General features: G+C 34.7%; 2 protein-coding genes across 2 annotated transcripts in view; one reads left to right on the top strand and one right to left on the bottom strand.

Moving 5' to 3' along the window:
• Positions 1-3,250: 3,250 nt before the first annotated feature.
• On the bottom strand, positions 3,251-5,358 carry LOC149933330 (uncharacterized). Its single transcript, XM_090157272.1, has 4 exons — positions 5,127-5,358; positions 4,837-5,055; positions 4,532-4,747; positions 3,251-4,452 (listed from the first exon to the last, which is right to left on the bottom strand). Exons 1-4 carry the CDS (start codon positions 5,356-5,358, stop codon positions 3,251-3,253), a joined length of 1,869 nt encoding a protein of 622 aa, XP_090013398.1.
• Positions 5,359-7,610: 2,252 nt separating this feature from the next.
• LOC149933331 (sentrin-specific protease 6-like) overlaps positions 7,611-25,031 on the top strand; it is a 41,074-nt gene continuing 23,653 nt past the window's right edge. Inside the window, exons 1-11 of the mRNA XM_090155204.1 lie at positions 7,611-7,875; positions 8,971-9,084; positions 12,047-12,186; positions 12,363-12,483; positions 12,632-13,091; positions 19,461-19,621; positions 20,258-20,468; positions 20,539-20,712; positions 22,494-22,642; positions 23,857-23,928; positions 24,765-24,805. Of these exons, the coding sequence (XP_090011330.1) occupies positions 8,995-9,084; positions 12,047-12,186; positions 12,363-12,483; positions 12,632-13,091; positions 19,461-19,621; positions 20,258-20,468; positions 20,539-20,712; positions 22,494-22,642; positions 23,857-23,928; positions 24,765-24,805 (1,619 nt within the window). The 5' untranslated portion in view covers positions 7,611-7,875; positions 8,971-8,994. The remainder of the gene's footprint in view (positions 7,876-8,970; positions 9,085-12,046; positions 12,187-12,362; positions 12,484-12,631; positions 13,092-19,460; positions 19,622-20,257; positions 20,469-20,538; positions 20,713-22,493; positions 22,643-23,856; positions 23,929-24,764; positions 24,806-25,031) is intronic.

The following is a 25,031-nucleotide window of genomic DNA, read 5'->3' on the forward strand; positions in this document are numbered from 1 at the left end:
AGTTTAACAATATAATTATTCAAATATAATTTCAAAATCAGGTATTATTTAAAGTACAAATGCATAATTTAGTGAAGCAATTCTTATTTAAATACTTTTATTTAATTAATTTGTGTATCTGAAATGTATTTATTGAAAAATAAGTGGGTTTTACTATTTATCACGAGAGCATGTACTCATATAACATATTTGTGTGCGGCTTTGTTAGAGACGTGTTAGTGAAAACAATTGGACATTGATTATGCTGTTCGCTTTAGAGAAGTAAAAACTGTCACTGGTATTGCAGCATACTGGTCTGTGCCTGTGACAAAAAAAGCTTCATATTCTGAAATTTCCAAAATGAACCTCAGTGCTGCGTCCGTAAAAAAAAACCAACTAGATGGCATATTAGAAGATGCCATTAATGTTCTTAAAAAGTCATGCGTGTTAAAGCAAAACTCTGTTCCTTTAATAACCAAAGAAGAGCACTCGAAATTAGAAGATGAACTGTTTAAGGTAGGGCTTAGTTGCTCTTATTTTAGCATTCACCGAAAGTACCAAAAAAGCTACATCCCAAAGTGTGTTAGCGTTGGATTTCCAGTTGCTCTAACTGAACTTTATGATCAAACTAAGTGTGGGTTAAAATTTAATCAACTACTTAATGAATGTGAAAAACTAAAATTTCAATTCACCGAAGATCAAGTAGAGCGGGTGGAGAGGGAAACAAAGATGCAGGCAGCAAGCAAGTCATGGCATCGCTTTCGGGCAGGTCGCATAACTGCATCCAACTTTAGGAAATCATGCCACAGTGATCCGGCTATGCCGTCAGCTTCTTTGATAGCTTTAATTTGCTACCCAAACACGAAAACATTTGAAACTGAGGCTACAAAATGGGGAAAAATGCATGAAGAAACCATGCGAAGAATTTACAAAACGGAAATGGAAGCCAATCATCAAAACTTCAAGGTAGAGCTTGCGGTCCTCTGCTTAAATGTTACATACCCTCAACTTGGGGCATCCCCTGATGCATTAGTACAGTGTGATTGTTGTGGCAAAGGAGTCGTCGAAATAAAGTGCCCTTATACAATGAGAAATAGGTCATGTAAGACTTTCGATTCTAAACATTGCTTAGAAAATACAGATTCTAATAAAATACAGTTAAAAAACAAACATGAGTATTTTTACCAAATTCAAGCGCAGTTGTTTATAACGGGACGTTTCTACGCCGATTTTTGTGTATGGACAAATGTGGATTTTCATATTCAACGCATTTATCGAGATGAACAGTTTTGGAATACCATGGCACCAAAAGCTGAAGCTTTCTTTAAGTTAGCAATTTTGCCTGAGCTTTTGGCCAAATTTTTTACAAGAATCTCAAATGCACCTCCAATTAACCACGGTTCCAAAGATGCAGTGAATTTTGACCCTACTACCGCAAATATATCAATACCAAACCGGCTACCGCAAATATATCAAAACCAAACCCTGCTACCGCAAATATATCGAAACTAAATCCTACTACCATAAATATATCAAAACCAAACCGTACTACCACAAATATATCAAAACCGAAGTTAAATAACGCTACCATAAAATCAAGCCTGACTAAAGCTACCATATCAAAACCCAATTTAACAAAGCCTACTATGTCCAAACCAATCCTAACTACGGCAGCCAAATCAAAACCCAAGTTAACTACAACTACAAAATAAAAACCAACTTCCACTTCAGCAACTGCACTCAACTTAACCAAGACTTTCATCTCAAAATGTACACCTTCAGGTAGCATTTCCAAACCCATTCAAACTTTACCTACCGTATCAGAACCTGACCGTCATGTGGCTTCTGTATCGAGAACTCAATTAACCTTGGCTACGGTATTGAAACCAACAACTTACAGTAGTATGGCCATTTTATCTCCAAGTAAACAACCCAATAGTTGTTCATCACCGAATAAAATGGGCAATTCAAAGAGGTCACTACAATCAAAAATAAATAGACATAAACAGAAAGTTTCGCATTTGCGGTATTCTGTACCTTTCCCTTTGGTTTCCATGAAATCTAAGGTGCAAACCCCCAATGCTTCCCACCCTTTGAGTGCCACCCAATCAGATCGCCTGTAAAGCATTGGAAAATTTTGGTCGGAAATTTGTAAAAGTAGTGTTTCGCGATGCTAAACACCCTGGCGGGATTTCCTATAAGCTCTTTCGATCGTCCGCTTAATTTTCAGTTCTAAATGGCTCGGAAAAAAACCCCAGCATTAATGCCAGAAAACTCTAAAAACCAGGCAAGTCAATGTAATTTATACATAAAAGAGTTGCATACGACTGGAGTTCGAACTGAACTCGTTGAAATTGAAAACAATGAAGATATTTAAAAAAAAAGCAAAGCGTTAGAAGACCTAGATAAGGTAGACCTAGGCTTAGTAACTGAATATCCAAAATCTGTGGAAGAGAAAGAAACGAACACTGAAATATTCGGATTTATAATTCCTTTAAATAAATGGGATGAAATAAATACGTTTACGTCTTCAGCATAATTCTTAATAATAACATCCATAACTCTCCGAGAATTTTCCATCATTATAACACAAAACTAAAACATTGAGTTTTGATTTCGGTACACACGTGCGCGCGGAGACTACGAACTTAGCTGCTAGCTATTTCGCGGAGAGCGACGTTTTTAAAACCAGTTTTCGCATGTACCTCGTGCAATGCCCTAAATTTGTAACGGTCCGCGAAGGGGGTTGGCACCGCCGAAAGGGGTTAAAGTAGTTTCTCAGATTACATGGCGCAAACTTTGCCTCCAATGCGAGACTTTCTGTTTATGTCTATTTATTTTTGCTACAATATATTTTATCGCCTGTCAAACAGGTCTGCCATACAGACAATTTATATCACAGGAAATGGTGCGAAGGAGATGAAGATGGGGAAATGATTTTTTATGAAGGGGAAAATTGCAGAAATAATTGGTTTCACACAGAGTGTTTGAAAATTAAAAGAATCCCCAAAGGGAGATGGTTTTGCCCAGACTGTGCCAAAATTAACAGAGAAGTGAAAAAGAAAAAACTAAAAACTGCACCAAAAACTTAAATAAACGATTTGGATTTTAATGACAATTTTTATTACTAAGAACTCATGAGACAAATAAAAAAAAATCTGGAATAGTAATTGACTCTCATAATTATTCTATACATTTAGTACTAAAAAAATTATTTATCAGCTAGGGGGTATTTGATATTAGTTAAGTAACAAAAATTGAATAAAACAATCTAATCAAAAGGAACAACTGATGGGGTGAGATTTGTCAGGGCAGCGCAGACTACGGAAATTTTGTCTAGAGTAGCCATTTCTTCTTCTGGGGCTACGTGAAGTAAATCAATTGGAATTTTGGTAAACAATATTGTGTATTTCTGGCGGAGATGACCTATTACCCTCTCAACATGAATTCTGACGTTGGCAAGTTTTCTAGTAGATTCGACATCTTGCGGGGATAACTGGCTCTTTCCTTTCGTAAAGGTTGGGTATTTTATAGTCGCATAATAGAAGCCTACAGAATCATCAATGTTAAATCCCCTATCAGCTAAAACAAGGTCCCCAGGTAACAACTTATTTAAAAGCCCAGAATTTTCTGTTAGGTGCTTGTCACTAACTCTTCCTCCCCATCCTTTAGAAATGAAGCTTATCGATCCTTGCGGAGTTACACCAATGACGAATTTTACGGTGTTACAACTTTTATAGTTGGAGTAAGTTTCAGCCCGACATTTAACGCTTGATGGTTTATGGGTAAAAACCTCAAAAGAATCTATGATGACAGCACATTGCTTTCCAAACTTTTCCCTAAAACACATGGGCATTTTAGCGCATAATTCATCTCTTTCAGGCCATTTTACAAATTTTTGAAGACGGTTGTACATAGCGTTTAAACAATTGTAAAAAATTCTCCCAACTGTTGCTTCAGATACCCAAAAACGAAAACCTAAATCTTTGTTTGTTAGAGCTAGTCTTAGCTTCATGATCGTTAAAATGACTTGCTGAAAATTGGTCAACTTTGAATTTACTAAAACCAGTAAAACTTCCAATGTCTCAAGACCAGTGAAGTACTTTACTTTTAAATTACCTCTATCTCCTCTAAAATAAAATTCAGTGTAGTTATGTTGGCCTAACTCGTCTTCTAGTGTGCCAAGCTCGGATACCAATTGCTTTATGTTTTCACTACAAGAGTAAAGCAAACTATTGGCTTCTTCTAATTTGACCAGAAGTTTCGAAACGTCTTCGGAAGATTCTGTATTTTTAATTTCTGCACATTCTAGCTCAAACCTTTCGCAAACCCTGATTATAGTCTGAGAAGAACCTTCCGCTAATAATGGCCCCGCTTGAGTAGAGCTGTGTATCATTTCTTTATTTATTTTATTAATAATTTCGGTTAAAGCCTTTTGGTCTAATTCAGTTTGTGTACTAATTTCCACATATTCTGGGATTATTTGAGTGCTTTTATCTATAGAACTATATAGAAAATGTTTGCGTGGCAACGCTGATTTTCAAATTTTCACCTTTGAGAACTGAACTGCTGTAGTTTTTTGGGGAGTCTAATGAACCTATGCCTTCATCGGAAATTAACACAGAGTCAAGTGTAGAGGTAGCACCTTCCCAAATTAACGAATCTCCAACTTCATCAGAGATAGAAGAAATACCAACTTCTTGGGAAATTTGAAAATCTGTAGCTTCTTCTGAGAATGTAGATGTAGATTTTGAAATGGTGCTATGATCTAAGAAAAATCGAATAATTGAATCTACGAGACTAGGGAGTTTATAAGCAAAGGCGTCCTTACTAAGTGAGTCCTCCATTTAAACACACATGCTAAGGGTGTTGATACGGCATTTGGATTAAATAATGGTAGCTTTTGTTTGGAAAAAACTGGTGTTATGCATTGAAAACGATTAATTCTTCTATTGTGCCTCTGAAGTTTTGCATTCCTATCCGCAACATCGTTGTATGATTGATTGAGTTTATAACCCAAATTCAAGTTTGGTACCCAATCTGGATGGGTTTTATCATATAGCTTTGAGGGTTTACCTACAATATATATATATATATGTATTTCTAGGATACAAAATTATAATTTTTGAAGAATATAGTTAACATACCTGAGTAAAAATGTCTTGAACATATTTTCACTTGGTCCAAATCTTTAAAAGAGTTAAGCCTTAGCTTTCTCAACCACATGCTTTGTCTATTAGCAGACAATTCTTCCGTTTGTACACCCTGGTTTTTTATAATGGCTGGTATTTTAAAAAACCCTACATATTCTTCTTTTCCTGATATTTGTTTTCCCCCTTGACAACTAGCCACATAACAACGACGATGAGTTTTACCCATTTCCTATGATCTAAGATACAAAAATTCCTCACAAAATGGCGAACTAACAACTGAGAAAAATAAACTGGAATTCGAAGGCTGGCAGTAGCGTAGATTTTTGGCCCCCCCACCAAGTGTGACGTTCAAAAATCCGCGTTGAAATATCTCTATATAGTTGACACCACTAGAGACAGATGCCGCCACGGTAGAACGATAAAGTTGATAAAGTCTCCTTATGGACAAAATTGGTCCCGCGCCAGCCAGATTTAGTTGTACCTCTATTTATTCCCAACTCAATGGATGGAAAGCGTGCTCAATTTTCTTTTTTTTGCCACCGAACTTTTGAGCCCCTTTAATTAGAAGAAAATTTCGCCTCTAGTGGCGTGACCAAAGATAATACTAGGACGTCTCAAAACCCGGAGCCGGCATTCTCGACAAAAACTTGAGCGGAGCGTTTGCGCTACGATAATCGTGAATTACGGAGTTGTCGAAGAGTTGTATAACTTTAGTAATGTCGTATTTATGTTAATTGAACATTAATACCAAAAGAAAACTAAACGAATTTTATTAAGCTACAAACAGTTTATTAGTACAAATAGTACAATTACAACATTAGTAATTTAAGTCTTTCTAGTTCTTTTTTTTTGGCGGAGAAGCCGCTCTTATTGTTTACTTTTAAAAGCCGGTCAACTCTTTATTTTTCGCTTAAATTATATCCTGAACGGCAGTGCCTTGTCAACCCCTGTCTTTTATACGAAATGAATTAACTCTGCCTCCATGAGAAGCTTTAAAATTGCCCGGTATTATAAGAATATTACAAATAATTTTAATTATTTATACCATAATAATAATATTATCTTCTTATACTTAGTTTTAGTAACATTATATATTTTACCTTAAAATATATTATCGAAAATTAACATTAGTACTGTAACGAAAATAATTCGTATATTGAACTTTATACATATTTATGGGTGTCCCCCGTGTTTTAATACATCGGTTGCCCATGGTTTTCCCCAAGTGCGCGTTGGACTCTCGCGGAGTATTGCTTCACCTGTATCAACTCTCGAGTTTTGGGAAGACTGTTTAAGATCCCGTAGTAGCGATGGCACACGAAGAGCTTAAATAGGGCCACGTGCGTGAACCTTCTCTCGACCCAAAGATGACCACAACTTGTCCTCTCGCTCCTTCGTGACAATGGCGACCGGCTCGCCGGTCCCCCAGTTCGTGATTTTCCATCTTACTGTTTCGCGGTAAACGAAACGAGTAATGTGTCGGCGACAACTTTAATTCGCGTCCGAATAGTTTACGCATTAATGTATCGCATTCCGCGTTTCGTTATGGAGCCCAGGAACTTCAGCCGATTGAATCATCGAAGGACTATTTTTCTATATGTAAGAACAATACGTTTAAACAAGAGCCATGTTCCATAAACTGTCTTCATTAGTGGGGCAATAACTTTTATATTTGTACTTGGTTACCAGCGTAATATTAATTTGATCGTTTCATTAAACCACGTGTGTATTATCTCTAATGCTGACACTTTATTTTAGGATCATTTTATACCCCTAGACAACCTGACCCTAATTCTTATTCATATATTTAAAAGTGTCACTGTACGTTCCTTATACACGTGAACCGACGCGTTTCTTATCTGACGCAAAATTCTCATGAGGGCAAAAACGCGTCTATAATGGCTTATATATGACTGTTCGGCTAGCCATTCTAACCGTTTAACCGACCAACCGGAAATAGCTCCTTCCCAGATGAATTTGGAGAGGGGAGTAAAAACCGAGTATCTTTTATTGAAGCGTCCATTGCAATATCTTTGCCACCACTAGAGACAGATGCCGCCACGGTTGAACGATATAGTTGAAAAAGTCTCCATATTGAACGAAATTGGTCCCGCGCCAGCCAGATTTAGTTGTACCTCTATTTATTCCCAACTCAATGATTGAGACCCCAGGAAAACCTATCTTTCCTCCATGAGAAAGGTATTTGCTTGAGTATCTGGCATTCCTGTAACTTACAGGAATTCCAGTTACCTTCCATCAAAAGCTTTTGCTTCCATGGAGGAATGAAAAATTATCAGGAGTTTTGGATAAAATAAATAGTTTTCATTACTTTTGAAATCTGATGTGCCCCGCGTATTATCTTAAGCTTTTTTTTTTCATTTATAACATTAAGGTTACGAAGGGAAAATAAAAAATTCCTAAAGTGGAAGCACTGCCAATACTTGCTTACAAGTTACATTCTCTTTGGTTACATTATAACACTATGACTTCTTAGCGAGGATCCAGTGTTTGTAGTGTCCAGAGTGTTATTCGCTATTTTATTCTTCGAAAAGTCCTTTAATTTTACATCTATTTCTAAGCATATGATTTTGAATTAATTTTCATTTTAAATTATTGAGTACTTCCTTTGTCTATCTCTTAGTCCTTAAAGCTAAACAATACATGGTCGAAACTATAACAACAACCTAGGCCTATGGCAAATCACCCCCGAAGAGTTCGTTGCGTGGCTAATTGATTAATTGCAGTAAGATCAACTTTAATATTCTTATTACAACCTATATTTTTGCATCTTTGGGGCTAGTATATGACGTTCCTAAGTTATACAGTTATGCAGTTTTTAACTTATTCCTTATGGCTTCGTAGTGCTCCTACGATTTTGTGTCATTATTTTTAATCTAAAAGTACTTAAAATTGTAAACACTATTAGTGCTTGCTCATCATCATCACAGTGTTCATTTCAGTACCCCTAGCCTGACCCCCACATTGGTATCAAAGATAAGTAAATCAAGACTGGGGGAGGGGGATAATTTTAGGAAACCAAAATTTTTACTTTTTAAACAATTATAAATTATATTTTTAGTCTTAAATTCATATTTTACCTGTTAAGTTGAAGCAAGTCTTGTAAAACTGGCAAATTCTTATGAAAAGGTACTTTTAGATGGAAGCCTATTTAACAACTGACCAAGTGGTAATTGAGATAAGCATTGAGAACACTAATGCATTTTTTTTGAGTTAGTGAAACCAAGGAAGCTTAACTCACCATGGTAGGCCTGCGCTAGAAAGTTAATAGACATGATGTGTAAAGTGTGCACCAAATCTTTGCCTACTATAAAATGTGCTCTGCCTACTCTCATTTTAGCTTAGGAATATCTTGTCTATTTACCACATTAATCAGTAGCTTATTTACTATGCTAGTAAATTATGTCAGGAGTTGTTTGGTTAAGTGGGAACATGTAAATGTTTCATGAGAAATCATCTTAATATCTACATTTGATATACCCATAAGACTATCAAGACCCCCCCAAGTTTGAATCGAATAGAAAGCGGGAGGATTTATTAACTAATATTCTTTAGAAGAGCTCAAGTAAAATGTCTGCTTGGCAAATGCCACTGGCAATAAGTCCTATGATACCTTAAGTAGAAACTGTTATGTGCAATGCTCCAAAGAAAAACAGTGGAATGCATTTTCTCTATCAAACTAGTGGTTCTAAAATAGACCTACTAATTAGGGAAAAACATGGAATTTCAATGGATATTAGCCTTCTACACTAGCAAGTTAAGACTAAAGTTTTAAGAACTGTTTCAACTATATATATAATAACCAGAATGTTTTTAATAGGAATTACATTATTATGATGGGAAAATGACAACAAATAATCCAAATACTGTACTTAATGCTTCTTCTGCGAATGGAATACGATCAAATGACAGCAAAAAACTTTTTCAAATACCAGTATGTTAATTTTTCAATTTTTTATATCGAACAAAGTCAAAACAATGGGAAATTCTATGTTACATGGGTAGAACAAAAATTGAGTTACATTAGCATGCTAAACAAAAAGTGATAGGCAAAAAAGAATAAACTACGCATGTTTTCAATATAGACTAGAAAAGCAATTAATAAAGGAATATGGAACAGGAATCTATACCTCAAACTTAGCATGAATTATTGTGGTAATTTTTCATGTTGATCTCATAGAGCACTTCAGCCATCCGGTATCAATTCTTGTTTATTTTTGTACGTTTCATTGATCCTCTATACTCCTATAAAAACGTTACGCCAGGCTTTAAAGCAGAATTGACTATGGAAATGTACAACAAAAAATCTAATTATCCGAACGTTTCTAAGACATTTAGTCAGGCTTCATAAAATAATTCAAATTGGAGTAGGAAACTATATTACAAACTTTGAAATTAATTTTGTATTTGAAGTATATTGATTTAAGTAACATGACCCTTGGTTTTATCAAATAAAAAAATATCCAAAGAGTCGCAGGTTAGATTGAACAAGAAGCACATATGTGAAAGAAACAAAATAAGCATTAGGTATAGAAAAGCGTGAAATTAACAATAACACCACTAATGAATTTTTTAATATGCCTATACTTAGGAGAATGACTTAGGTTGAGAAGATTTACTCTATTACTGCCATTACTAATCCCATCTCCGTCGCCATTTTGTAGTGTTTAACGTAAGATCATTAATTAGGCATAGTTAATTAATATAAAGTTTATTACTACAATTATTAATTAAGAATGAGATTTACATGGTCTACCTCTGGAGAGGTCCCGAAATAAGAGTGAGAGCTCAGACTCCTGAAACCCTATAGTATCCTGACACTCCCCCTAGTGGGTGGTGTAGCATTCTAGCGCCATCTAGCTAGTCTTATAATTAATTTATTATTGCTTGAACACAACAGTACCCTCTTGTTAGTGTAAAAGTTCTACAGTTTTAAGAGTATTACAAATTTAAACGAATAGGGGCTTTTATATACCGCTGCGGTCTTGATGTGGTTTCTCTAAGTCTAGCTTCTTTAGATATTGATCTTTTAAGAATGTTGGAACTCAACAAAGCTGGATTTTTCTGGTTAGTCTTTGCTGATGGTTGGTTAGATGGTGTCATAGTTTTCTTGGATTGAAAATTCAATGGTATTCTCACTTCCTTTTTCTTGCATTCCCATTTTTAAAGGGTTGCATAGGTCTAATCGTGTTAGTATATTTCTTCCCCCGTACATTTTGTCAAAAGGAGATTTTCCTTGAATTATCGGTGCTCTTCTGTAGTGCATCAATACCCGGGCGATGCGGGTTTCCAATCTCCCCATTTTGAAATTTCCCAAACCTTCTTCTATCACTCTTGTGGCCTCGCTTATTCTTCCAGATATTTTTCGCAAACTGGATTTCATGATTTGGACGCTTCTCTCTGCCGCGCCATTAGATGCCGGATGATAGGGTGCAGTCATTACATGTGTGAACCTATTTATCCTCGCGTATTCTTGAAAGTTTCGACTTGAAAATCATGTCCCGTTGTCCGTGAAATTGGATAATTCCGAGTGCCTTTTGTAATATGTTTCCATATCTTTATCATTTTCAATATGTTTCCACCCATTTTTCATGAGTTTGTGTAATTTTTGGAGTTCTTCATTTTCTTGAGTTACCTTGTCAAGGTCTTTGACCGTTAATGGTCCCGAGGTAATGTCTTTGATCACGAAGACATATTCCGTGGGTGCTGGAGTATCTTGTGATGTGGTGGGCAGTGGCGATCGACTCGGAGCGTCAGCATTCTGGTGATTACTTCCTTTCTTATAGCGTATTTCATATGTGTAAGCGGCTAATAGGAGTGCCCAACGCTGTAAGCGAGCTGCAGCCATTTGTGTGATCTGTTTGTCTGCTGCTAGGAGTGTAACCAGCGGTTGGTGGTCTGTGATGAGTATGAAGCGGTGTCCATACAGATAATCTCTAAATTTCTTCACCCCGTAAACAATTGCTAGGGCTTCTTTATCCAGTTGAGAATAATTTCGTTCAGCCTTTGTGAGGCTTCTGGATGCGAAAGCTATTGGGCGTTTGACTCCTGTTAATTCGTGGGAAATCACTGCGCCTATTCCTACCGGCGAAGCATCGTAGGCTAGGCTAACTTGCTTAGTTACGTCATAGTGAACAAGGATGTTCGATTCTTTGAGTGTGTCTTCTGCAGTCTAGAAGGCTAAGTCCATTTGGTTTCTTTTGCAGGAGGGAAGAATATAAAGGTTGTAAGGGACTAATTTAACTTAGGCAATAATTTAACAAAATTATTAGTATTAAAAAAAACCCTTCCAGGAGACCACAAATGAGTACCATCCCGAGGCTAAATGCCCAATTATTCTAACAAACTATATTTTCGATTATAGAGAACAATATTTATGTTCTAACCTTACAAGGTGCAAGTCTCGTTGAATTGTTGGGTAAAAATTTTCCATGATAATTTAGAAGACCAAGAAAAGATCAAAGTGTTTCCAAGTCCTTTGGAGCTGGTGCTTTGGTGATTGCTTCCATCTTTGCATTCTGCGGATGCAGCCCTATTCCTTCTGCATAAAGAAATCAAATCAACCCAATACCTCATTAGTTGTTTAAAACTTACGTTTTCCGACACATTTGAAACACATGTTATTTCCTCGTCCAGTGTTATGGGTAAATCAGACCATGATGCTTGCAGATCATCTCAACATAGTCATTCTCTGTAAGAATAAAAAAATTAATTATTAATATCCTTTAAACATAATTAATTATATTGCCACTTGGGTTTAGATGTAGTACAGGCGCACGTATGACATGATTCATATTCAATAAATAATTCATTTTAAGACCTAGGATCACTACTCTAGAATTACTGCTAAATGCACATCACATCCATACAATTTAAAAGTTTTTCTTTCTTTTTAGGCTGTTGTGGCGCCTAGAAAAATTATTGTTCCTGTAAATAACTTTGGTCAAACAGTGGCACCTAATTGCCCATCTTTGAAAAGATTTTCTAATGGTGATTGTAAGACTTCACAAACACATAATCCTATTAACTCTGAGAGGTAAGAAAAATTTCATCTAGCATATGTTCTAATGGTAACCATCTTAGACTAAAAATAATAGATTTATATAAAAATAATTTTACATTAAATCATTGTTAATTCGCTTACTAATACTAATAAATGTGTAACATTTGGATTTAATGGCCTTGTTTTCAATTATTTTATTTCATTTTTAGCACTGCAATCAGTATTTCCCAGCAAACAGTTTTAATCAATACAAATACTGTTACAGGAAAATCTCCTTCAAATATACCTGTAACATTTACTGCTTGTGGTAGTTCAACAGGTAGTGTGGTGGTAAGAAGATATTGATTTTGATCATTTTTATTTGATACCTATCAGAAAATTTAAATTTATAGTTCAAATTAATTAAATTAACTGAGAAAACTCGTTAGTTTAGTGCTTTTATGGAATAATGCCCTATTATTTTTTCTTTTTATTTCAGCCTGCAATTTTGTGTCCAAATTGTGGTCAGCATGCTAAATATTTCAATCAGTGTGAAAGTTGTAAAAAGGTTTTATCTCATCTGGGCCCTACAGTTAGTGTGATCCGCCCTGTTCGAAGTTTAACTACGGTTATGTGTTCTAATACTAATAATTCTGTGACCATAATGCCTTCAAAAACTACTGCTACCTGTGCAGGAACAGCAGTAAATACTACCACATCGATTTTAAGAACTCGACCAACTATTATAGCCGGAACAAAGAACGTGCCAGTGATTCCTATGGGTACGTTTTATGGTGACAAACTCAACTCGAACACATTATTTAGAGCAAACAGCACCTTAGAAATACCAGTGTCTAAGACTTCTATTGCAAAAACTGTAACCAAAATATCTTCAAAGTCAGCTATACTGAAACAACCAAGGCCTAGAAAACAACCAGCTAAGAAGCCAGCTGAGCCAGGCAAGTAATTTCCAACCAAGAATGTATTTATTTATACTTCGGGGTTGCTCCTAATCCCCAGTCATGCTTGAATATTAAGCTCATTCCTCCTGAAAAATATTATCAGCCTGGATTAGGGTGTTCCAAAAACAAAAAAGTTGTAAAAGTTTTAATGCTCACAGATTTTCTTGTTCTTTTTACCAAGTTTATCAGTCTTACGAAGTTTGAATATGAACAATTAATTTTAAAAGGTTGCTCAAAGGAGTTGAAGTTTTAGGAAAATTCTATATATTAAGCTTTGCGTTTAGCGCTGTGTATTTCATTATTTTTTTAATAATTAAAGAAATAATTTAGGCAAAATAGGATATTTTATTGAAATTTAAAACCAGTTACATGTATTTACAGTTTCATTAGATTCATCGTTTTTGGTAATGTTGTAAAGTTTTCTTTTTTACATCTGGAACTCTTCTCCTGTGGTCTTCGACAACTTGCAACAAATTTTGCATTTCACTCTCATTTTTTGTTATTGATTCGTTAAACGTAGACATTAACGCAATAGTTCGTTCGGCTGCATCATTAACAACTTTTAGAGAATTTATCAGCGTCTTAGCTCTTTTGTAATCTTCATTATCGTCCCATTTTTCGGGATCGGTATCGAACAAAAAGTCGTTTGATATTCAACGATTTTAAAGCCGCCATGGAAACAGGATTTATTAAATCGCTCAATGTTTTATGCGCTAGATCTTTAAAGTTTTCAAGTTTAATTCCACGTTTAACCCATGGCCCTTCTTGCTTTTTCATTTCATTTAAGATATGAAGTTTTTCTTGACTTGGGACTTTATCGGAGAACAAAGAAAATGGAACTATTTCTGGTCCTAGGTACCATAAGTGCCTTTCAAACTTTGAAATAGCTATTTGAGATATATTTTTATTGAAAGGGAGGTATTCTTTTAATTCCTTGTAAAAGTTTAAGTCGTTAAATGGAGCACCACATGTTTTTGTACAAAATATCCAAAATCGAACGTACAAAAGACTAGCAAACAAACGGAACTCCTTTAAACTTTTTTCTTCTTTTGATGTTAATTTAAATTGTGATCTTAAAAGGTATATCTTAAAACAGTATATTACTTTGGCCATCCATCGAGCCATGTGATACGCTCCGGGTATTCTAAATTTGTAAGGTTTATTTCCGGTTTTTTCTCCTAAAATGAGGAGCGAAAGATCCAATATTTCTTTGTAATCTTCTCTTGGCATACTGTCTTGGTTTTGAAGAACAGTTTTAATATCACGAACGACCAAACTTTTTAAAGTCATTAGTTTTGAACTATTTAATCTGTCATCGTTTAAGGGCGTATATTTCTTGTGGTTTAATTCTGGAAATTGTTTTTGAAATCGTTGAAAAAGTGGAATATTCGGTCCACTTGAAGGCCCTAACAACAATTCGAAAACACTAGATATTATTATTTCAAAGACGTGGTGCCTACAAGCCAAATGTAAAAGTTTTTTCCCATCATTTTTTCTAAAAGGCAACACGCTCCTTTCTTTCCTCCAGTATTTGAAGAAGTAGTGTCAAAACTCATACAACGAATATCATTTAGAACATCCCACAGTATCAGAAGTTCATGAGTAGATTTAGCTTGCATTTCTCCCGTTCCATTGGGTATTTTAACAACGCCGAGTATTTTTTTCAATACAATACCCAGTTACAACTACTGCTAAACGATCAATTTTAGACTTCTGTTTAGCTGCTGAAATATTAGTACTATCTTTCATAAGTTTTCCATCCCGATGAACCACTAGTGGAGGTTTGTCTTTGGAGCCAAACTCTTCGCGAATGCTACTTCGAGACAATGTTACTTTTGATATGTCCTCTGAATTAGCTTTGGATATTGCCGCTGCTAATATAGCAAATTTGTTGTTTGAAAGATTGATTCGATCAAGGGCTGAAGAAACATCAGGAGAATTTAAAATGTTATCAACTAGTCGTTCTTTTTTGTCTTGTAGTGTATTTTGTATTGCACTTGTGCTAGCTTCACAAATTTTTCTCTTTAAGTATAATGGAATTTCAACTTCATAGCCGTCCGATTCGGTACTGTCACTAGCAGTATCACTGTCGTTGTTGTCCGATGACGACGCTTGAGTTGATGGCACGCTTGAAGATAATTGTTGCCTTTTATTTTCTCGTTGTATTCGTTCATCCTCTTGTTTTTTGCGTTTTAGAATTCGAAGCTCTTTCTGCGTTAAATGTTTATCTTCGCCGGCCATGACCATTTTGCGATCTCCTTTCTGATCAACCAAAAAACCCTATACTAAAAAAAGCGCTGGGCCGTCTATAACGCGACCGAGAGGACAGTACCTAGCCAAACGCACCTAGTATCGTCCAACCGTCAGGTGTTCTACGTTATCTAAAAATTCGAAATCAGGAATTTTTAGTAAACATCCATTGAAAAATCTAAATTTTTAAAGTTAAATATCTCAGCCGCCGCATAATTCTTGCACCCAAATATTCCTCATCGCCCAAGGTATCAAATAAATATAACACTTGGTCGAAAATCTCGTGTGTCTGTGTACCTTACTTCACCCTAAGTTTTTACGAATTTTTATGGGCAACATTAAAAAGCTTCGTTAACTCGGTTTTAAACGTTTGCACTTTACGTATTTCTGTTTCAGTTTTCCTCTTCTTATTCTTTTTAAGCAATTTGTATTGATTAACTAGAGACTGAAGCTTTCTTAAAATATTACGTTTTAAAGCAGTTGGAATTCTAGCTAAATTCCATACATGAACAAGTTCATCCACTGTTATATGTGAACTACTAATAGCTGACTCTTTTAGTATTAAATTGTGGTAAAAAAACGTTTTCAAAACATCATTGACTGTTGGAAGGACATTATGTGGAAGTCGTGGTTGAAGTGAGCCTATCAGCCAAAGAGACGTTTAAGTCTTGTATTTGACACAATAGATGAAGTTGAAGGCTTGCTTGACGCCATATTTCTTTTAATTCTTATCTGTTATGCACAATTGCACATTCTAAACTACATAGGATTATAAGTTCGAAACAGAAATATAAAAACCAAAACATATGCACATTACCGTCGATAACTGAGTCAATCGCAATGAAGAGAAACTAGTTAAAATATGGCAAAAACTAAAAACTTTGACGTCAATGAGCACCTGTAAAAAAACATTTAAAATAAAAACCCCGATTCACTTTTTCCCTTCTCTACAAATGGAACAAATATATCAATGAGCACTTTTGCAAAGCAATTTTTTTTTCTCATCTATGGAACTCTGAAACACCCTAAGCCTGGTATCTCATTGGTTTTCTGAACTGACATCTTCTGACGCTATTGAAGCTCATGCCTGTAACGTTTCTCCTTCCCCCCTCTCATGCCAGAGAAAAATTTTACTATGATGCTCGCGAATAGTTTCAGCTTAGTAATTCTCCCTAAGTATAACTAAATGCTTTCTTGTTAAAACAAAGTTTTTTCCTTCAATTTGAGAATAATTTACATACTGGAACATTTATAGAATATTTCCAATTTTAATTTAATCTAATTCAAATAGTTAAATGAAAATTGTCTACGTGACTTTTATTAATAAGAAGCTAAATTTTGCTTGGTCCTTCTAAATTGATGGAATTTAAAACCAATTTCAATCAAACCTGTAATGCAACAAAAATTTACTATTAAAATTTTTAGAAATTATGAATTATTATTTAGCAATTAGCAATTACTGAATTTCAATAACTTTTTTTAAAATGTATATTATGTACTAGAAAAGGTGTATTGTTAGCAAAATGGTGGTAGGACCGAAAGTCTACGGGTTTTAGAGGTCATTTGAAAAATTTAAATACAAAATGTTCATGACAATGTTTCCTACGAACCAGTATTTCAGAGTTACAAAACAATTGATGTATGAACTGTACCATGACAGCAGATGCCATTCTATTTTATTAGGCTTAGTAACGCTTGTACTTTCAGGCTTTGTGTGCAGCAGAGGTTATGTGCCTTTTATTGTGTTACCTGAGTAAAAAGTCAAGCAAGTCTCTTTTTTTTTTGAGAACAAACTCATGATGTTGGCTAAAAGTCTTAGACACCAAAATACAAGTTAATAAAAATAAAATATAAAGACCAAATAAAAATAACAAAAACATGATTAGTAAAAACAAGCAACACAGATAAAAACTAAGTTAAAAGCCGGCAACCAAACTAAAACCTGGGAAGCGCAGCCAGAAATTCCACCAAAGAATGAATATATGCTGGCCAAGGGCGATCCTTGGGGAAAAGCAATTAGTAAAGAGGACAATGTATTCCCAAAATCAGGAGCCATATGAAGGGCCCTCAACGACCTCTGGAAAATATCACGGGCGAAAGCGGTCCCAGGCAAAACAGCAAATAATGACTCAGCACACAATCAGGAGAAGAACAAAGACCAAAGCGCCAGGGCACCGGTAAGCGACCCACTCAGGCCAAAGGCAAAAGACGCTCCTTGGACCACCCTAATTGACAGCCCCACACCATTGAACGAGCTAGGTGAGGTTGGATCGAAAACAAAAAACGACCAGTCGAGGAGGCTACATTTGCAACAAAGCGCTGAAACACTGCCCCTGAATGTACAAATTATTCCACATGGGAAGGTGTCGATAGCAATCGAAAAGAAGAGGCAGGTTGCTCAATAAGAAGGCAATGAAACCGCTGGACGAGCGGGTCCGTAGAGCAAACATCTGACAGCACAAAGGGCCAAGCGAGAATCGGAGCGCACAATAGCTGAGTGAATATCATGATCAAGGAGCCAAGATACAGACAAGCACAAAGCACACAGTTCCGTACGGGAAATAGAATGGTTTTGGGAGCAGTGAAAAAGCTGCCAGATCCCCAGACTGGGAATAACAAAAGCAAACCCAGAGAACTCGTAATCTGGGATACGAGCAAGTCTAAAAAACCCCATTTGTGAAAAAAGGTTTTTTTTTAATTTTTTTTGTTTTAAATTTACAAGTGTGACCAAAGTGAACTGAAAGAAAGTTAAAAATGCTTTGAAAAAATCAATAAATGAAGCGGCCTAATGTACAAAGGCTCTAGAATTCTCATTTCTAATATCTTTCAAAAGTCAGGTATCTCGACTTGCTTGACTCTCTCAGGTTGCTAATGGTTCTTCGCCATATGCCATTTCAAAATTGTTGTCTAGCTAAAAAGTCATTTGTAATTAAAACATTTTATTTCCTTAGACCAGCCTATAATTTGCTGCAATAGGAAATGAGTGTATGGCTTCTGATATTTTAGTTGTAATGAGTAGTTGTATCTTAACAAATCAGAAGTCAACAATTGATTTTTCTTGCTTTACTAAGGTGAAAATTAAAAAGGCCACTAAAATCAAGTAAAATTTAGAATTAGGCCTAATTAACATTTATTTGGCTTTAACTCACTAAAGTCATCACAATAACTAACAAATTACTCTTCTTTAAAATAACTATTACAATAACTGAATGATTGTGATGTGTAAAAATGTAATGATTGATTAATTAATAAGAAAATTCCCTCCTGTGTATTCCAGACGTAATTCTGCGCAGCGGATTATTGCAGGTCAAGAACCAATTGCTTCTCCACTTGCTTTGAATAACGTAAAAAGCATAAAAAATCTTATCCCAAAAACCTGGTGGCCATGTTCTCGGTCCCGCTAAACCAAACCATCGCTCTCCAAAGATCTCATCTAGATATGCCCGCACTAAATTAATAAGGGGGCATTCGTACATCAATTGTTTTGTATCTCTGAAGCGACAGCCTGTTGGAAAAAATGTCATGGAACATTTTTGACCCAAATGACCCTCTAGAACCCAAAGTTACTCTCTATCCTACCACCATTTTTTAAAAACCTGGTGTATAGAAGAGTAATTATGCACAATTTATAGTAAATATAATGTATTAAAAGTTTTTTTATTAATGTTTGAAAAAAATCCGTGTTTTGAACCTGGGCCATTCAATTAGAAAAAATACCTAGTTCCACACTTTTTTCTGCTACATGCAGATGCTAAAGCTTGGCCAATATTACATTCAAAGTTCTTAGGCAAAGTTAAAGTCATGCAAAATTTGCACACATAAATATCAAAATAATTTTTCCTCTTAAAGAGGCCACAGAATCATTTGAATTTTGAAGGTAATTACTGGTTTTGAGAAACGAGACTGTATGCTTGAGTCACGTGATGATAGGTTGGAGCTATTTGAAATTCATCACGATTTTTTCAAACAATTCTGTGGACCATTAAGCCTTGAAATATTGAAAAACCCCTACATTTGGTGTCAATCAGCTTTTTATCTGTCATTGAACAATTTGCAGAGAAGGGCGGGTTGCATGGTTCTACCATTACGATTCTGATGGATACGTCTTTGTTACAGAGTGTTTGACATTGTCATCTGATGAGGATGAAGCATCTTCACAGGCCTCTGTGGCTACTAACACATCCTTACTAGAAAATGAAATTTCTACTACTGGTAACTTCAATTCCGAAACAAATGAGGCTAAACAATCCTTGGATATGGATGAAAATGGAGAAAAAGTAAATTTTATTTATGACTCACATTTTATTATACACAAGATCAAGGTCACATGGCTGCTAAAAGCTACTATTTAACTAGTCCTTAACTTATCCCCAATAATCAAAAAATAATTTGTAGTCTCAACTTTTAGGCATTTTTTAATTTTAAAGAGGGGATCATAAATATTTTAATTTTTCATTACCAGTAGTACAATTGACTCTTAAATTGAAAAAGATTCCATTTGATAAATTGAACTTGGATCCTTTTTCTCTTTCAAGTTTTACATATTCAATTGAAACTGATGTGTTTTAAGTCCTTTTTGCATATTGTTAGTAAGTCACATCATAATGAGCACCTCCTTAGAATATTACTTATATAATAAATCATGGAAATCATTAATCATTATATAATAAAGTTCTGTTTGAGATTCACAATGGCATAAAAGCATTAGATTTAAAATCCAGTTTATCATATATGCCACTAAAGAGTGGGCTGACTTAAAAGTACCTGTGGCCAAACTTTGTTAAAATAAGTAAATCAACCCTTGTTTTATTTCTGCAGTACAATTTACATTGATATCTTCATTACCAAAGGGAAAAAAAGCTGCTTTCTCCAAAAAAATTAAAAATTAACTTTTAATATCTTGATTTCTCTAGATTAGTTTATCTGACTGCTCAATATCTGCTAATGAACCTATTAAAAACAATTTCCACACATATTGTCAAGACCCGGCAAATGGTGGCATAAGGTTAATGTGCAGGAGTATTAGAATAGGATCGTATAAAATACAATCACCAGATCCACCAGCTCTCGCATTGGATATCACAGAGGATAAAATATCATTTTCAGTTCCTGTTGTACCTAATGGTAAATGTTTTTATTCGTGTTTTCCTGTATTATTTACAATTTTATTGCTGCTTTTTTTTTCCTAATTTAGAAAATGAATCTGTGAATATTACAATAAACCGATCTCAACTAGCATCTATCTTAGTGTGTTTTGAGAAAAGACTATTCGTCTTATTTTTATACACAGATGCCGCTTGTGGAACTGTTATTCGAGATAAATTAAAAATGACTAAGGACTCTGTTTATTATGATCCAACTTCACCAGGTACTATTTTTCATTTATATCTAAATTGATCCGAGTGTTAAAGTTTTTTTTTCCTTCTCAATTATTCGGCTGCCTATAACCATAGAGAAAGAGAAGTGTTTTGCAAGAACGTTGGTATATTCTCAGGAACCATAAATGTAGAAATTCAACATAAGGAAGATAAACTTTGTTAAAGTTGCATATATTTAAGTTTATATAAATCTAGTAGGACTAGAGGTCTGACGTGCTAGTACCTTAGTACTGGGTGAAAAACTCGGAACTATACCTTCTGCGTAGAGTTTGCAAGTTCTCTCCCCACTGGTTAAAGGGTTTCCCCCCAGGTTCTTCAGTTTCCCCTTTCCATTAAAACTTAACGGTAATAGTTAGTGTAGGGAGCTGTTGGCTTACATGGCATGAAGGGCTTGCCACCACCCTCCTATGCATTGGAACCCGGCCACCTGTTAAAGGTATTAAAAGTCGGTAGATAACTTGGGCCTAAGGAGGTGCCTAGCTGATTATTATTATTATTATTATTTAGTTCTACTAGGTTTAATTTTTAAATAAATGAAAATGTAATTAAAAAATTAATCTTATTTTGAATTACAACTCCGAAAGGTAAGGACTCCCTCAGAATCGCGCCATGTTGTATAGAGAGTGCTCAAATAAATAGTCTCTAAGCAGAGATGAGTAAGTGCCTTCACTCTTTGAAACATCTGTCGTCTTTGAATCAATTCATATTAAGCAAGTTAAAAGAAAAAAATAGTTTTCATGGGTTTAGAAGTGTAGTAATAATTGAAATAAAACAAAAACCAAATCTATAATTATCTATAAGAACAATGTCTAAAGTGTGACTTAAAACGCCTATTTTAATAAAACACTTAAGGGTCAAAATTTTGAAATGTGTCCTGAACAGATTTCAATTTATTACCTATTTAACAGAATAAAACAAACCAAATTTTACACCATTCTGATTGAAATTGTCAAAATTATAGGATTTACTCAAAAACATTTTGTGTAACCATATGGTTATTTATAAAAAAATTCCAAAATCAATAATAATATATTTAGAACTCCGCAAATCAGTAAATAAAAACAACTTTTTAAGGGTTTTTATTCTAGACTAGTCTAGAGGTTTAGTTTTACTTTTGGATTCGAAAAAATTAGGCGAAAATGTCGCAAAATTTAAATTTGCTAACCGTATTAACCATGGAATGAAAGCCATTTTTTTTTCTTAAAAATACGGAAAAGTTTCCGGAAAAAAGACCATGGTAATTTTCCGGAAAATTTTCGTACTTAAAACTCCAGATAATCCTTAAGCATAGTTTCCATTTGCTTTGAAATGTAGAAAACACATTATTATAAGCAACAATTTAAAATTATCTTGCATTTTTCCTGTTGGCGATTTTAAGGTAATAGTGATATTACCTATTCAATGCACGCATCCTTTATAAACCTATGGTTATTAAATAATTGTTATTGTTATTATTGGCTGTGACCATAAATATAAAATTGAACTATCGATAAACTATATTGTTTTAAATTTGTAAAAAAATTTAAATTTCGTCGTTTTTTAAAAAAAGCTAGTAGCTATACTAATAAATGAGGATTTTTTAACTAGAACACTTAAGTTATTAATAGAAATAAATTTTCGGACACTTTCATTATATGCATGAATAAAATTCTTTATGTACATTTTAAAATGTATATAAAGAATTTTGTGAATGAAAGTGTCTGCAGCATGAAGATTCACCTATTTCGCTTATTACTTTAAAATTTAATCTGATTGAATCTAATTTTTTCAGAGGAAACGAAAAAACGAATTACAATTTTACCTGCAAATATATCAGATGCAGAACGAAATTACCTCAGGAAGGTTTTCGAAAAACCAAAAATGGTTGAGTTGGGACAGAACAAAGCCAATGAAATTCTAGTTCGATCAACGCCAGTTGGAGTGAGTAGATTGATTATAACTTATTTATGTCTGGCTTAAGTGTATTGAATATAGGTTTCAGACAGCTAAACTTTTGAGTTATGGTTGAGATGGTCTATATTAAAATATTAGCACTAGTGTGAAGTAAATTTGCAAATCTTCATGATGATAGGTAGGTGCGGTCTGTAACGCCAAACCTGTTAAAAATTATCAGTAAAGATGCTTTAAGTATTCGTCAATTTGGAGGAATTATTCCTCTTTCTTTATTATTTCTTTCATTGTAAACAATGTCTTTTTCCTGGTAATTAAACTTGAAAGATATTTATGTGACTTATATAAATCCTCAAGGAAAGAGGGAGAAAACACGAAAACAGAATTAAATTTAAAATATTTAAAAAAAACTAACCATATTTTAGCAATTATCTGCTAAAATACATGGAATATTTTAAAGCTGATTGTTTCAGCGGTGTTTATATTGGCTAGGTGAATGTATAGGAACATTCTATCTGGCACCTTGACTCTGTTTTTGTCCTTAAGCTGTGAAATAGGTGAGAAAAATGCATCCTCACTCACCCAATCTGGGTGTTGGTTGGGGTCATACGTAGGTGGCTGCAGCCTTCGTCTCCAGTCTTCGACCTCCAAGAATATCATGCCGACCGCAACTAGATTTTGTAGCAGACGCCTAATGTGATAATACTGCCATTTTTGAGTTTTTTGGAGACCAGAAGACATACCTTCCAGCGGAGACTGGAAGACTAGAGACCAGACCGTCCAGCTGAGACTGGAAGACTAGAGACCAGACCGTCCAGCTGAGACTGGAATATTGGAGACCAGACCGTCCAGCTGAGACTGGAATATTGGAGACCAGACTGTCCAGCTGAGACTGGAATATTGGAGACCAGACTGTCCAGCTGAGACTGGAATATTGGAGACCAGACCGTCCAGCTGAGACCATAAGACTGGATACCAGACCGTCCAGCTGAGATTGGTAGACTGGAGACCAGACCGTCCAGCTGAGACTGGAAGACTGGAGATAAAACCGTCCAGTTGAGAGTGGAAGACTGGAGACCATAATTTAAATAACCTAGTATTTTAAATTTATTTTAACCGAATTTCACTAGTGAAAGTCAGCTTGACTTTAACTAGCTTCCTTTAAGTAAAATATCTCCCATTTTTTTTGCCTGTTTCATTTACTGACTTAACTATAAATTTTATGTTTCCCTTTTTATTTGAAGGCTGGAGGATCGCAGCATATGGTCAGATTATCAGTAGCAGACAGTAACACTGTGATCACACGATCAAAAGATGTAAGCAAAGCTAACGTGTGTTTGTAGTGAAAGCTGACAGTCTAGTTAAATTAGACCTTAAATTCCGATAATTTTTAGCGTGATCCTCATTTTGTAGATAAAATAGGAAAGAAATTTGAAAATATTTTTTTTTCTTTATAATATATATATTTTTAATAGTTTCTTGAGCTTTTTTATACTAAATTCTTAGAAATAATAAGAATTTTAAGAATTTTGTTATATTTTTAGTTAGGGTAGTTGAAAAAGCAAATATTCATTTCTTAGGAATATGGCTAAACCGTTTTTGGACAACTTAACATATTCTGTTATAAGAATAAAAAGTTAAACATTTTAATCCAATAACAATTGCTGAAAATTAACAATGAAGGTAAAATTTTGTCAAATCCTCTCTACGCTATGTAACATTATAAATAAAAGAATGACATTTAGCTGAAATTGTCACCAAACTTGCCCAAGTTTAGTTAAGTGCTGATCCTCTAGTGTTAAAATATGCCCAATGGGCGATATTCTACTCAGTTGAGTTGCGGGGCGAAGTTGGAGCTGGGCATGAGTGTCAGTGTAGAAAAAAGGTTCAGTAATAAGTTAACATTAAACCATAGGAAGTGTCATACTTATGGATATTGATACTTATGAGAACAGTTCTGTGGATCTACCTTGAAATTAGGAATTCGCTTTCTTTTATTGAAAAATAAACATAAGAATAAAAATTTATAAAGTTGCAGTTCTTTGATTTTTTTTAACTTAGAAGACTTAGGACCAAAATTTAAAAAAAAAATTCCCAGCTCCAATAAGAATTTTGGGAGTTTAATAGTACATCTTTTCTTTAAACATTTTAGGTTGAATCTTCAGAAAGCACAAATGAAATTTCAATTGTAAAGTAAGTATTTTCTTCATTGTTCCTAATTTTTTATTGCTGCATTCTGTCTAAGATATATAAAGCTGTTGCATTAAAGCCTTAAATGGCTAAAGCTTTTTAGCTTTTAAGCATTTAAAATCTTGAAAACAGGTCATAATTAATAGAATGAAACAAGTAGATTGCATATCAATTTTCAGGTCAAAGTACCGGAACTTTAGGTAGATTATTATTATAATTAGTAGGGGTT

Source organism: Leiobunum rupestre, chromosome 8, assembly GCF_980474605.1.
Source record: "Leiobunum rupestre chromosome 8, qqLeiRupe1.1.hap1, whole genome shotgun sequence".
In the NCBI taxonomy this organism is placed as follows: domain Eukaryota; kingdom Metazoa; phylum Arthropoda; class Arachnida; order Opiliones; family Sclerosomatidae; genus Leiobunum; species Leiobunum rupestre.

Coding starts and splice junctions, on each gene's coding strand:
- LOC149933330 (XM_090157272.1), bottom strand. CDS start 5,358: ATGGGTAAAACTCATCGTCGTTGTTATGTGGCTAGTTGTCAAGGGGGA. Junction 5,056..5,126: donor TTCAAGACATTTTTACTCAG/GTATGTTAACTA, acceptor TATATATTGTAG/GTAAACCCTCAAAGCTATAT. Junction 4,748..4,836: donor CGTATCAACACCCTTAGCAT/GTGTGTTTAAAT, acceptor GATTTTTCTTAG/ATCATAGCACCATTTCAAAA.